The sequence below is a fragment of the Falco peregrinus genome, chromosome 10 (assembly GCF_023634155.1).
Source record: "Falco peregrinus isolate bFalPer1 chromosome 10, bFalPer1.pri, whole genome shotgun sequence".
NCBI lineage: Eukaryota > Metazoa > Chordata > Aves > Falconiformes > Falconidae > Falco > Falco peregrinus.
The window spans coordinates 9,495,283-9,510,484 of NC_073730.1; the positions used below are offsets into that span (position 1 = coordinate 9,495,283).

The window sequence follows — 15,202 nt, forward strand, 5'->3', positions numbered from 1 at the left end:
TCTGGTTACTCCAGCTAACTGCTAAATTAATACAGCAAATATCAGATGTGTTTGTGTCATCTGTAATATAGAAAATGTAACACTGATGGTCTGTCGAAGGCGCCTTAACCATGAATTGGCTTTTCATTATTTGCTGACTTTAGTCTTTAAAGCTAATAAAACACCTTCTTATTGCCTCAGAACTTTAAAAACATTGCTCGAACCTAATCCACCAGTACCATAGGCTCTTTCATTGGCGCTCGCTTTGGTGTCAGGGTGCCATGCAGTCCTGGTGTTCTGGATGCTGGCTTTGAAAGAGGCAAGCCAGCAGAGGCGTATTTAACTGGGCTTGTGCTTGGCTTTGCAGGCAGCATGCAGGTGAATTTGCCTAACTCCTTTGCATTCCATTGCCTGCCTGAGAAACAGATCTAATCCCTGCTTCATGGTTTTTGATTGTTATCCACAACCCCCTGTCACCCTGTAAAGGGATTTGAAACCATCAAAACGAAGAGCGAGAAGCCAAACGTATAGCAGCATGTGCAAGAACTGAGATCCTGACTGAGGCTGACAGATGTGTGCAGAGCTGCTTCTGCTCTCACTGAAACGACTTCTTAAAGGGTGAGAAAGCTGCTGTTTCTTGGTAGCACAGTTCAGAGCATGTACCTGGAAGCGTGTTGTTGGTGACAGGCTGATTTGCTGTTACCCGGTGTGACTTGAATACGTCAGGTCTCAGCCAGGTAGTCGGAACATGGTGTGACACGACTGCCAGCTTTGCTACCTGAAGAGTATGTGGAGCTGCGGAGATATGGCTTTGACCCCTGAGGGTTTTACCAGCATTGCTGCGCCTCAGTAGGGCTCTTTCCAGACTGCTGAAGTGCTAAAACATGAGAAGTGCCAACGGAATATGTAAACCCTTATGTTTTGTGAGCCAGTTATTTGGCTTTCAGGGATCCTTATCCCTTCCTGCCTGGGTGAGTCCCCTAGAGCCAGCCAGCAATGCCTTGTCCCACTGAAGGAAGACCCGTTTCAGCATTTTCGAACTGATACGTTGGGTGGGAGTATCTAAGCTCACATGCGCTTTAATCTTTGGTCACGTTAACTGCATGCTGCTCCTCAAATAGCAAATGCGCCCATGCAGAATTCCAGGATCTTTTAAAAATCATGCAGGTCTGCAGAATTTTGACACCCCCACCCCTTTGGCGTGCTCAGTTTGGGGCAGGTAATATATTTGAAGTGAGCAGGAGTGTAGTCCAGCTGTAAAAGGAAAGAGTCAGGCTGTGCATGTGTGTCCTTGTGACACCTTGGGTAGAGCCTGTTGCATAAAATAAGCTGCCATCCTCTTGCCTGTCTGAACAAGACTTGCTTGCTACAGCATTTCTATGGATCTTGGTCTCTAGAGTCTTAAGAGCTTAATTCTCTCTATTAGTGCTGGGAAGAGGATTTCAGGATCCTTGAGAACAAGAACAATGAAAATACTTGCTCTGCAATTGTTTCCTGGCTTCTTAAAGCTTACTTGAATGGATCCATAGGCAGAACATCTGGCTAAAGGTTGCTGTTTAGCTTGGTGGCAAGTGTGAAGGAAGGAGAAGTAAGCAGAGGCTGATACAGGACAGTTATGTTTCTTTGCTAGTTACTCAGGTTATGTTTCTGGAATGACAAAATGGGAGCGCTTGACCTCTGCCGCCTCATTTAATTTCTTCTTGCCATGGAGCTTACCTGAGAATGGGAGTGAGATTAGATCATTCTGAGGGAATTAACTCAGAGGCTCTGGAAGGTGAAGAAGCACCCTGCCTGTGGCTTCTACCGTTGCTACCCTTGCCCAGAGGCCCCAGTCTCGATGCTTAAGTGACATTAGTAGGACAGCTCTTCTCCCCTTTCTGCCTGAGCTAACTCTCCTAGGCCAGGACGGAGCCCTGCCTTTAGCACGTAAGTGTAGCAGTGAGTACATCCATGTGGTCCTTTCTTCCTGGGCTTGTGCAAAGCAGGCATAAGGAACTGCATGTGCAGTTGGTTGGTCATGCTCTGCATGCGTTCATACCTTACTTAAGCAGCTGTCTCTGAAAAATGCTGTGCAGGCCTTCTCGCTCCGGCCTCTCCTGCGCAGATGCCACTGTAGCTATGTGCAGAATGGCTCTGTTTGTCTGGGCGGTGTGTAGGCGGGTGTCCCCCTCCACTTCAAGTGGCATGTGATTTATTTTGGGACTGACTTGGGTTTAAAGTGTCAGCAAAACTCTCGAAGTTCAGGTTGAAAGCATCGAGGTAGGAAGCTGCTTGCTGTCCTGAAATGCCGAAATAACTTGGGTGAGGTGAAACTGTCCAGTTACCAAATGGGTATCGATACCTTCCTTAGCACCATTGGCTGACTGGGGTTTACAGACCTCGGAGGAGAGCGCTCCTGGCATGAAACATTTCTCTAGGAACAATGTCTTCACAGCTTTCTTGGACAAAGGGTATCTGTGTAATGAGCTAGTCTTCCTGCCCCAGCTCCCATCTTGGACGTGGAATCCCCTGTAGGTGTGGGTGCATCTGTTATTGTTCTCGACTTCTATGGGGCTTAATTAAAATACAGGTCTTTAATTTTTAATGTTTCCTTCCTGTTGATTTGACTGTCTCTGTGTGAGCGAGGTCTCAGTGCAATTACTGTGCTCCCTGTGGAGAAACAGACATTTAATTCAGTGAGGCCGACTCTTTCTTGGAGAGGGTTTATTTTCCTGATCTTCCTATTTAGAGGGATGCAAAAGCAAAACATCCAGTGAGTAAAGAATGCAACACTTTATTTGGTTGTTCTGGACATGTTTGCTGGATCTTGGTTACCAAAATGTTATATTCTTTGCAGATAGCTGCCTCTTTGAACAAATTGTGCTGAGTAACTTCATCATGAACAACTTCCATTAGCAGGACGAGTCAAAACTATTGGGTCAGGTCCAGGTTTTCTCTTTAAAACTGTGTTCTTGCAGCAGTGATGTAAAAAGATGAAGAGTTTTATTCTTGTAGAACACATTAAGCTGTCTCATGATTTGTTAACCTGAGAATGGGGTCAGGCAAGTACCTTATGCCTCCTCGCCATGGGGGGGACATGTGTGACTGGAGGGGGGTGCAAGCTCCTCGGCAGGCACTGCCTGCTGCTGTGTGGGACACAGCTGTGCTCCTAGCGGGGAGATCTACTATGAGCCTTCAGAAAAGGGTGGAAATCTTGGCTCTCGCATTTCCATCACCCTTATTTAACGCTGCTTCGGCTAACTTAGGGTTTTTGCTACCTTAACTCCCCACGTGCAACCACAGGTCACTGCTGAAACAAACATGCAAAGAAAGGGTTTGTCTGTACCTCCTGTATTGCAGCCCCAGGCTTTTTATAGACCGTTCAAAATACTTCAGGCTCAATCGGCTCCAGACTTGAGGCTTCCTCAGGTCCCCTTTGTGTCTGTGTGCGCGTGACAGGTTATTTTCCCTGTGTTCACGGAGATCAGGAGATCTATGTGTGCATTAGAAACTTGTAAATGTAACCTTGTTCTTTTTTCAGATCGTTTCAGGTCCACCTGTGTCTGTCCTGTTTTTCCTACCAGTATTTAATCTTAACTGGCTTGTTGATAGAAATATTTTGTGAGACCAGTCCCCTTCCTGATCCTTGAGACCTGATGAAAGTACAGCAAAACCTAGGCAAAAGATAAGTGTATGGAAGAGGTGCTGCCGTTATCAGAGCTGGTTGTGGCAGACAAATCCTTGCTGTACCTGCAGGTGTGAGTGGTTCAGGTTCCTTGTGCTGGTGGCAGGGGCACGACGCTGGCTCTGGATGCAGTGACATGCTTGGAATATGCCTTTTTGTGATTATTTCAGTAAGGTATGGCTGCTTTCTGCCGCATATTCCAAAGCTGCTTTGATGTGTAAGCTGCAGACTTAGACTGAAGACCTGGAACGATAAGCATGTTGAGGATGAGAGTGATTTGGTGGGATTTAAACGGTCTGATTTTTATCTCCCACCCCCGATGGAGAATAGACACATTTCATTGTTTTTTGTGTGAAGTGCCTTTTAGTACCATCGGCCCAGGAATGGGGGATAAAGAAAGCAGATGTGTCCCATGTCTTTTTTAACTGCTTCTGTTTTTCTGATCACTGTAAAGGAGGCTTTTAAATTTTTTTTTTATTTTTTTTTCCAAGCAGCAAGTGCTCCACAGAGCTTGATCAAAGCTCATAAATGATGAATTGAAGGAATGCTCGGCGGAGAACAGAACGCGCTCCTTGTGCTCTGCTGTGTGTGCTGAGAACACCATTGTTTCTTCCCGTACCTTTTTCATCCTCGAGCTCAGGGCTGGAGAGAAAAGGCCTTTGTTCCTTGCCTGTTAGCTGAGACAATGCCAGTGTGTTGTCCTACCTCTGCTCTCGGCACCTGACTGGCCCTAGCATTGTGGGTTTTGGCAGGCTGAGCGCAATTGTCCTCCAGCTACAGTGTTACAAAGAAAACAAATGGCATCACAGCCTCCTTCCTCCAGATCCTGGCCTGGCAGTTTCGTGGCAGCAGCTGCCTGTGTCTGTGCTTGCTGTTTTGTTCAAGATGGGGTGGGAAAGCTGGCAGCCTATGCTGTGCTCTGGGTTGAGGGATGCAGCTTCACCTGACTTGCAGTGCACAGGGACTCTTAGGTTTGCAATTGAACACGCTGGCCTGTGCTCTCCTGCTTCTGCAGATGCCTGCTTCGTGCAGGGGGGGGCCCTGGCCACGGTGACAGCATGCTTGGTTTCCCCTCCACCAGCCCAGCAGCAGCTGCAGCTGTCCTGCCCGCTTCTGCCATCCTTCCTCCAGAACCCAGTGCCTCCAGGCTCACGATCTCTAGCACGTTTGTCTTGATGACACTCTGCACAGCTGCTGGTGGTGTGACAGAGGGGAACGGATGCCCAGGCAGACCCAGTTTTTTCACCTTCCTTGTAATTTCTATAACATCTCTGGCTGGCTGTACTGTCTTCTGATGCAGAGCTTGTAATTCTCGCTTTCCCTTGATTTTTAAGGGGCTCATAGCAGGAACCAGTGCTTTGCAAATGAGTAGAGGGAGCAGGTAGCGTGGGCTGGGTGGAGAAGAGGCTGGTAAGGGCAGGTTTGGAGAGGTGCTTCAGTGAAGACTTTAAGAGCTAGGACTGGCTCTTTCCTGTTCCCAGCCCCATGTGAGAGGGCAGAGTTCAGGAAGAGCCACAGGTATTTCTGGATGAAGCAGGCAGCAGTTGCTTCAACATCTACCACTGCTCCTGTCGGGAAGGGCCTTTAGTTATATTTCTCCTGCAGTTTTGCACCCATGCTGACCATGTCTACCCTTCAGGCTCTGCAGCAAAGCAATGTTTCAGCTTCCCACTGTGATGTAGAAGGTGGTGGAGGTGCACGTCACCCTTGCAGAGGTGACTTGTCGGGTTCCTGGTACCGGTGTGGAGTCCTGTAGTTCAAGTGCAGGCTTCAGTCAATGGCACTTGTGCTACTGCTGCCTGGACATGTACCAAAATCCAGCATCGGTTCCTCTTCCCTTCCCATCTACTGCTGGACTTGGCCCCTTCATGAGTAGCCCTGATGTTACACTTCTGTCTAGGAGAGACAGTTCTGCAGTGCGTTTCAGAGGAGCCATGCTGAGGCTTGCTGACATCCCACAGCAGAGGCCAAAGATGCCCATGCCGTGAGGCAGGGACCCGACACAGGCAGTGCTGGCTCCTGGCCAGCATGAGAGATGATGTCTAGTCACCAGAGCCCACCGGGCAACTTTCTCTGGCCCCTGCTTTCCTCAAGCTGAGCTGTCTTTGCTTCAAGTTTTTTTGCCTGAAGTTTGTTTCTAGGCATGCCTTAATTACACCAGCTGGTGGTAACTTCTGTGACATTGTGAAAGTGCCAACAATGCTGTAGTCCCATTACCTCAGAGCCTTAACTCAGCTGCACCTAGTTCAAACTTCTTCCCCTCCCAAGCTCCCCGTGCGGGAAGGCAGAAGTGCAAACAGCTTCAAACCAGAACAATGTAGCATTGCCTGGGTGAAGAATGTGATTTACTTGCATATGTGTGGCATGTGAATGCCAGGGCCAGAGGGCACTGCTTCAGTCCTCTCCTCCTTTCTTTTTTTTTCCCCCTTTTCCATTACAGATGCCTGAGCCACTGGCTAGCACTTTTGTTTGGGGGTGAGGAGGAGAATGTGTGGGTTGACAGGAGGAGGTGGGAGCGAGATCTTTGCGAGCCAGCAGTCTGAAACTGAAAAAGCTTAACAGTCTAGGAAAGCTTTGTAGATGAGTTTAAAATTAGACTGACCCAGTGCTTTTATATTGCTGGAATTTAATTCCTCTGACCTGAAAGCTTTTGGTCTGAGCACGAGTTCCCAGGCTGTGGTCAGTGGAAGTCCATGCTGTGAGGTGCTCTCATGTGGCCATGGGTCTGCATCAGAGACATACCTCCTGCCTGCCTCCTTGTATTTGTGAAAGGCTCAAGAAATTCAGTCTGAAAAGCCAGGGAAACCTCATGTGTTTGTGCTGTCTTTATGTCTGTATCAGTGTGTGGCTTGTCTTGGGAGCCTGTTTACCCACAAACTGGGATACTGCTGTGTGTAAAAGCTGTTCAGAGCTTTTCCTTTTTCAGACATGATTATAACTGTTTCTCTTCTGTTCCTGTTTGCAGGTTGTGCAGCTTGACATTAAAGAAACTGGTAGTCTTAAAGGAATTGGATAAGGAGCTTATTTCTGGGGTCATTGCTGTCAAAATGCAGGTAATTGCTGCTCAGTTCTAAGAATTAAACGTGTTCTTTGGCTAAAAATACTGGCAGATGCCTGAACTGAGCTTCACCACCACGTGAGGATCCACTGCAGCCACAGGCTTCTTCCTGAGTACATCAGGGCATTCTAGATGTGTGGAGGGGCTCTTCTGATCCTTCCCCCATGTTCCTACTGTTTTTCACTGTTGTAAGTGAAGAATGTTGTTCACTGAGGGCTCAGCATGAGCTTATCTGTATGTGAAAATGTTCTTTACAGATCATATGCTCACCTCTGCTTCCTGAACTGTTACTAAATCAGATACCTGGTTCTCTATTTAACATGCTTCAGCTAACTTTAGGGCTGAACATCTTGGTACCTTGGTCCTGGTTTGGGGGGTCTGGAGTTCGGGCTGCCTTCTGCTGACGAGCAGCTCTGCTGTCAAGACCAAGTCATTTCATAGCCAGGTGCTTGCCAGCGGATTTGTAGGGTACCTGTACATTTTAGTTTGTTTCCATAAAATACAGCTGTCATCTTAGGTCAATAACCCACTTTACAGCATACGTTCCTGCCATGTAATTAGGTGCCTACATGTAGGTCACACTGCCTGGAGGCAGGCTGGGAAGGAAGGGGACTTGGTTCCACAGTGCGTCACAGCATCAGTTCAGCTCACATGCTTCCACCACTGCAAATGCTGAAGTACTTAACGAGTAAAGGCCTAGCAGACCTACAAGTAGAAAAATACCATTAACTATGCTGAAAAGCAGCTGCTTTTCTAATAAAGAGCCAGCAAACCCCTGCAGAGAGATGGTTGTGTCAAAGCGCACAAAATCTAGCTTGGAATGTGAAATCGTGAAGGCTTTATGGTGCCAGAACATGCAGCTCGGAATTTAACCAGCATCTCATCTCCATGAGCAGTCCATCTGGGGTAAAAATGTGTCCCTGTTGGAAGGCAGTTCATGCACCCGCAGCAGGGAACGGAAAGTCAGGGAATTGTTTCACACACCTGGATTCATGGGAACCTCAGAAGAAGCGCAGCTGTGGGCTCTCAGGCTGTCAGATATTGCTTATCAGGACTGAAAGCTTTGGCTGCATCACACTGAGGGCCTGAGGCTTGTCAGTGAATGATCTACACTCAGAGTGTGTCAGACTTGGGTTGGAGAATTCAGTAGGTTTTACTGGAGCAAAACCTTCTTTTCATGTTCAGGTTGCTGCTGAGTGCTTATGCTTTTTATGGGTGAAAGCTTGCCTCAGACCTCCAAGTGCAAAGGGAATTGTAACACGTGGGACTTTCTTGTCTGTTTTGGGTACGTGTTGTGATCTGCCTTGCTACAGTAGTTTAGATGCTGGAACCTGAGTAGTAGTTCTGCAGCCCTCTCTACACCAGGGCAGATCCCTGAGGAACTCGAAGGCAGGACTTGCCCTGTTTGGGGTGCTCATCTGCCAAGCCTGAGGCAGCAGCTTGCATCCCCAGGCCATCCTTACTCTGCCCTTGATATGTCTGTCCAGTTGACCTAGAGGTGACGGGCTGGAATAACCACTGTCCCAAAGAGTCTCACCTTGGGTGTCCCTTGTGCTGGATCAGCACCCATATTTCTTTGTGATGTGCGATTTAACGGTGGGTCAGTAGCACTGCAGCTGTCTCGGACATGGGCAGCTCTGAAGCCCTGTTATTAAAAGTCCCTTTTTAGCTTGCAGGTTATGACGATGATGCTGACAAGCTCTTTCAGGGACACTTAATTTGCCAGCACTCGGATTTCTGACATGGCTATTGTTTGAGGCTGGTGATACTGGATCATCAAATATATGATCTCTGTCAGATGACTCACTGCCTTTGTATGGGGAATTTTGTGAGAGGTGTCAGACACTGGAGTCCTTCCAGATGGGATGACTGAATTCAGACCTAATGAGAGCATCTTACCTGCATTTCCCGTGTCTCCTTGCAGCCTCCTGAACAGTGATGTTCAAAGGGTTGTCAACTGTTATTTCCTGAGCCGTTGCTCTATTTATCTACTGCGGTCTTTTAAAAGCGGCTATATTTGGTCTTTCATTAGATTTAGAGTTGCATAACAAGTAAAGCAAGATTGCTGCTATTAGGAGCAGCATGGAACAGATGCCACTGTTGCCAGCGGCGAGGCTAACTGTGCTTTACTTACATGCGCACTGCTTTTCCCGGGGGGAGCCCTTCAGTTTCTCACTCTGCTGTCTTCTGATCCGCTTAGGCACCTCGGCTTTTCCACAGAGGAGCCAGCGCTGCGTTGGGTAGGAGCTGAGGCACTGCTGCAAATCACAGTGTTCGCTCTGGCTGCCTGAGCAACACGTTTGGGGAGGAAGGGTTGTAAATGAGTCTCTGCTTCTCTCTGCTCTCAGGATGCTATGCGAGGCTGCTATAGCCAGACCATATTTCTCTTCGGGTTTAGCTGGGAGGTGTTTAGCCCCCGAGTCTGTTGCTGGTTTCCCAGATGCTGCTTTTTTGATGGCCTCAGTTCTGTGCATCTGGGAGACCAGCCCATGGGGACAAAGCCAGATCTGCAGTCTCAGCAGAATACTGAGCCAGGGACCTCTGAAACTTGCCACCGTGTTTGAACAGTGCAGAAGGATTTGCTAGGCAGCACTCTGTCATTCTTTCCTGCTAGTTTTCCCTGAAACATTCCCTGCAATGAAATACTCACACAGCAAACAGCCCAGTAACTTGGCTAGTGTACAGCAGCCCAAGCACAGTGTTGATTTGGAGTTACCCTGTAGTATCATCAAGTCTCTAGACTCCACTGTGATGCTCAGTGGATTTTTTTTCTTTTATAACCCTGATGACTCGCAGTTGTTTAAACAGGTTTAAATCTCCACTGTCCCCAGGGAGAGGTATGTGCGCCAGAAGAAAAGACCAGTCTGTCACGGCTGTCGACAGAGGTTTAAGCAAGATGCTGCAGCCTCCAAACCCAGGAGATGAGCCTTGTACCTATTGCCTGGAATAAAAATATGAGATTTCATCCTGAGGGGTGGGAGCTGACTCATAGCTTTTGAATGCTGGGGGTTGGCAGAACAAAAGCTGCTTTGTTGTAGTTAGGAACAGTAAATATACCCAAATCTTTATTAGTCAAATCTCTCCCTTTCATCTTATTAATATTTCACAGAAGTGCAAGGTCAGACCCATCCATTCACTTTCTCTGTGGTAGTCCCTGACAGTGTTTCCTGGTTTTCAGTAAATAGGACTGGGGTGGGATGCAAGGGCTGCCTTCTGGGGAATTCACCCGGTGGACTTTGTTTCTGTACAGGGTTCCAAGCGCATCCTGCGGTCTCACGAGATTGTATTGCCCCCGAGTGGACATGTGGAGACGGAGCTTGCACTGACCTTCTCACTGCAGGTAAGGTGGCTGTGGCCTTGGGGCATGTGGGCTTGCTGGACTTGCTGCTTAGCGGTGAGCAGAGGTGCCTTGTGAGTCCGAGGTGAAGATCATTCTAGTCCTGCCAGAGATGCTTGTTCTTAAGGCAGTCCCAGCCATTTCTGAAAAGCTATTGGAGCTCTTTTGGCTTGTCCCTTGTCTCTGTGGAGAATTTGAGTAAAAATAGCCTAGGTGCTTCCAGGATCTGGGGAGGGGGAAGCCCAATAAGAAGGCTGCTATATAAACCCTTAAATTGTTCTTGGGGCCAACCCTGTGTCATGGAAGCAGATCTCTAATTCTGAGTTGTCTGGGGGGAACAGGCAAGTTAGATGCTAGCTGCAATTTGCGTGTCCTCATTGCAACAACACAAATGTGTCTGAATTGCCTATCAGCACTGAGGCCTTGAGCATGGTGCTGGTTTGCAGTGTTAGGGGACCTTCTGTGTTGCGCATCCTGTGTTTGGATCTCAGGAAGGTGAGGACTTTGCAGTCAGTCCTCTTCATGTTATGGCTGTGGCAAGAACTGGAGCAGAGCAGGATGGCTCTTTTTTTGACTTTTGTTGCCTTCCCCATGAGTAAGCACTGAAGGGTGGCAATCACGGAGGGTGGCATGGAGCATCAGGCTGACAGAAGGTGGTAGGTAGGAATGGGACAGGTGAACCTCTGATTTGGAGTTGCCGAGGGAGGCACCATGTAGGGAAGCAGGAAGAGTATTCAGTTACTCCTGGCTCTGGAGTCATAGGAGTAGCTGGGAATTGGAGCAACAGTATTTTATTGGTTCCTCTTTTCCTTAAAGCATGCTGCCCTGGTGCTACCTCCTGAGGAGGGAAATAAGATAGAGACTGGCTTGCTGCAAGCAAGAGGGAGGATCCTGCATGCATAAAGCAGAACCAGACAGATGCTCAGAAATGTTCATATTTGTATCACCTGTGTTTTGGAACTATTGGTTCGATCTTGAAGTCAAGAGTTTGATTTGGTAAGGAGAAAGGCTCAAGTGATGATGTGAGACAGACTGGTTGTTACTCAGACCAGGGCGGACTCGAAGCCGGTAAGATTTCACTGCAGATGAACGATAACGCTGTGGCTGCCCAGGCAGACGTACAGGTGGCTGATGATTCTGGTTCTGTCCTGATGCAGCCCGCAGACCGAGTTAACTGCAGCATTGCATCCCCTCCTTTGTGAACAGGAAAAACAAAGCCACATGCCAGGAATATGCTTGGATCCTGGGGCTGCAGCTCTCCCATGGTTGGTAGCAGGGCTGTAAGATGAGCCAGGTCTCCCTCTGCAAGTCCTGTGTCAGCAAGGAGCAAGTATTTCTGCAGATCTTTTGGAATTAATTGGGAATCTGCTGGGGTTTTTTTCTGGGACTTGGAGTAATGCTGCAGCAGGACGCAGAGCAATGCCTTTAACTCTGTATTCCTTGAAGGGGCTTGGAATTGAGCCAGAATAGGGGAGAGTGATATCTGTGACACTGAGCCTTCAGAAGAGGTGAGCAAGCTTAATGCAGAGATGTGCTGCTGGTCTCTGACTGCAGGAAGGGTTGGTGGTCTTGGATGCAGTAAGGCCTGGGAAGCCTTCCTGAAATGGCATTGCAGGATTTTTATGACAGCTTTTATTGTTTCTTAATTGGATGACTGCTGGAAGCTACTCCTAGCTAACAACTGCAGCTTAAGCCAGATGCAGTCTGAATTTAGTGCCTGGGATATATTTGAGAGTGGTGATGGGCTGCAAAGTAAAAGCATGTGGACGTCACAGAACAAGGTCTCAATATCTTGCAGCAGCCAGTAGCTCCATATTGCACTGTCAACTCTTCAAACTGTATGCCTTGCTTTGTGCTAGCTGTCTAGATCTGCAGCCTCTTGTATCTTCACAGTCACCATCTCTTCAGCAGCTTCTTCTGGGTGAAATTCTTGGGTTTTGCACAGAGCATTTTTCTTGTAAGAGCTAAGCTGGAAAGCTGATGGTACTGGCTGGCATAATAGCGAGCAGCCCATTGTGTCTGGCAGGCCTCCGCTCAAGCAGAAGGGAGGAGTTTCCTGTTGCTCTATTACACAACTGGGGTAAGACTGGAGTTAGTGGTGTGTCTGATCCTGTTTCACATTGCTGGCTAGGGCTAGACCAGTGGTAGCCTCTCTGGCAGGTGAGCTACCATCACCCTTACTGCTGGAATGCCTGCTGCTTCTGACCCTCCGTGGGTTTCACAGGATCAAGTGAAATTCTCTAGATATTTCAAGCACAACATCACAGCTCTCTGGAGCACGTAGTTCCTGTGTTTAATCTAATAAACCTTTCTGGATGGAAGGGAATTACATCACCTGGGGCTTCAGAAGGAATGTCTTGCCCTGACTCTCGCTGTTCTGGTGGGTGTGATGGCCTCCTCACCTCTTGGAGGTGCCTTGGGGTGCTTGGTGCTTCCTCTAAAAGTCGTCTTTTCAAATGTTTTGAGTCAAACTGTTCGCTTTTCTAGTCTCTGTCACGGACTGACAATTACTGAAAAGTTTTTGTTGAAACCGTTTTGTAGAGTTGATAAGCCATGGCTAGTGTTAAAACCAGCTTGTCTGTGCTATGCCAATGGCTCTGATTTTTCTTCTAGAGGCCCTTGCTTTTAACAGAGCAGCTGAATGGCCTGAGTCTCTCTGTATCTTTCTTTGACCATCTCTGTGAATGCTCACCAGGGGTGGCCAGGCAGCACACCTTTGAAGAACAGAAACTTGCACATATGTGGACTTAAACTGTCCAATTTAATCCCTGAAAATTGTACACGTTGAAGTCAAGCTGGCTTGGGACCAACTGTGACTTTAGATTTCAGCTGCAGCCTTGGTGTGGCTCAGGTGCTTTGAGCTGAGAGCAAGGAGACCCTCTCCCCTGCACCCATCCAACATGTGGAAGGGCCCCAGAGGCAAGGAGATGGAAAAATTGAATGCAAAAGGTGCCTATGGCTTTTTGAGCCCCTCTTGCTCCTTCCCCTTGATAACTTTCTTCTATCCCTGTTCAGGGACATGGAGCCTGTTTCACATCTGTAAAGTCACAGGCTCCATTGGTGTCTGGATGCAGGTGTGTTTTGAGGTTCTTCTAATCATGTGGGCTGCTGTTCCTCTGCAGGGCTGCTTCCTCATGCAATGCACAGTAAATCTTGCCCTTGCAGAGCAATCAGGTAATTAGTATTCTGCTTGTTTATGTGACCACTGTTCTCAGCTCTCCGCATAGCAGTCAGGCTTGCTCTGGACTGCAAATTAATATCTCTGGCTTTGTCGTGGCTCTCAGCATTTGTATTTATCAAGTGTTTTGATGGGCAGGAAGTTATTTTCATAATGTCCCAAGGCGGGGGGGGGGGGGGGGGGGGGGGGGGGAATGCAGGTCTTGCCTGTGAGAGAAGTATCCTTCACCCGGGAATGTCCTATTTGAGATCCCTGCGATCAGATTCTCCTGTCTACAGGTTACGTAGTGCTACATATTTTGGATACTTGGAACATGTGTCCCATTCACCTCTGTTCTCGGGATGAGACTGGTCAGGTGGCTGTTGTATCTTTTCTTGAAGATTGCTCTTCCATTGCATGACTCCTTCCTCCCACAGCTGGTGAGCTGTCCCCTGGGGACTGTCAGCGTGCTGGCAAGTATTCTGGCAGAAAGCCGGACCTGAGTGCACTGTTACTCTGTGCAGATAAGCAGGGCAAACTGAGATGGCGTGGTTAACCTTACTCTTTCCCTGATGGTCTCTGCTTGACTTCACAGCCTCTCTGTTCTGGGGGAGGTTTTGGGGAGGTAAATGTATTTTCTTGTACGGAACGTGTCTTGGAAGGATTTATATCTTTGCAACATAGCCTGGCAGTAAGACAGGGCTTTTCTTGACTCAGTTATGTAAAATACAACCACTTTGAGGAACAGAAGTTTGAGTATGTTAATGCTTGAAAACACTGTCAGCTACAAGAGCTCTGTGCCTCAAGGAGACCATATCGTCCTGGAGGGAATCGGCGCGTTACCAAGAGGCATCAGCAAGTCCTTGGGGCTCTTCATAGCCGTGCCTCTTTTTGCTTGCCATTCAGAGCACGATAGGCTCTTAAACATGTGCAGTAGAGGGTCAAACACAGAGAAGTGTCCTTGTGCTGGAGGGAGGGCAGTCTCCTGCCAAGAGGCGGGGGGGGGGTCTGCAGCTGTCTCTGCCACTGCGTGCTGCCTGCTGTGTTTGTGCAGGGCAGCCCGTGCCCCGGCAGCACCTTTGGGGCTCCAGTTCTGGGCAACCTCTTCTAGCTGTTGGGGGAAGCATCTCCTGGCGGCGGCTCATCACTCTGGAACCAGGCTTGGGCTCAGCTGATCCCAAACTGGGCAGAGATGAAGGCTTCCTTGGGACGATGAAGGATTGTCCGCTGAGTGCAAGCTAGCTTAGGCACTTCTGAAAGCCCTGAGGTTAGTCCCTGAGAATTGAGTTTACTTGTGAAGCAGGCAGCCTGGGAGATGGATAAACAGCAGACATAATAAATTCCATTGTGTTTCCAACCACAGTACCCTCACTTCTTGAAGAGAGAAGGCAACAAGCTTCAGATCATGCTGCAGCGGCGGAAGCGGTACAAGAACCGAACCATTTTAGGCTACAAGACTCTGGCCGTGGGGTCTATCAACATGGCTGAGGTGAGCATTGTTTGACATGATCGCTATTTACAAAGGTGGATGTTTTCCCTTCTCTTTAAACCCAGCGTTGTCACTTTCACTCATTGGGAATAACCTGGTGGGATTTCATATAGAAGCCTTAGTAACTGTAATCAGCATTCAGATATTACTACTGAGTAATAATACTGGACATTTTCTGGATAGTATCTTGATAGCTAAAGCTTTCATGAGGCTAATTTATTAGCTTTTGAGGGTTTTGTTGTTGTTGTATGGGTTTTTTTCAGAGTTAGGGAGATCATAAGTGCAGAACACAACAGATAGTATCACTCAGACAAGCTTTCTAGCCCTAAGAAATGTAAAAGCAAGGTCTGCTGTGCTTCTCTGTGCCACCGGATGAGAGTTCAGGATCAAGTAGTTTCATTTTGCTTGAAACACCCTTTGCAATTCTTTTTTCATGGCTGTTGGTAATTCAGGTGGAGTTCAATTCATGAGAGTTAAATGATAAAACTTTCAGATTTACACCTGAAAATTAGTGCTGG

At 48.0% G+C, this 15,202-nt stretch overlaps 1 protein-coding gene across 12 annotated transcripts in view; it reads left to right on the forward strand.

Moving 5' to 3' along the window:
• The window catches only part of PACS2 (phosphofurin acidic cluster sorting protein 2), an 83,452-nt gene that overhangs the window by 22,634 nt on the left and 45,616 nt on the right, over positions 1-15,202 (forward strand). For 11 of the 12 annotated variants that reach the window (XM_055815199.1, XM_055815205.1, XM_055815201.1 and 8 more), the window contains 3 exons: positions 6,609-6,696; positions 9,952-10,041; positions 14,559-14,684. In XM_055815199.1, coding sequence (XP_055671174.1) covers positions 6,609-6,696; positions 9,952-10,041; positions 14,559-14,684 — 304 coding nt within the window. The remainder of the gene's footprint in view (positions 1-6,608; positions 6,697-9,951; positions 10,042-14,558; positions 14,685-15,202) is intronic. The other variant, XM_055815209.1, reaches the window with a different exon arrangement.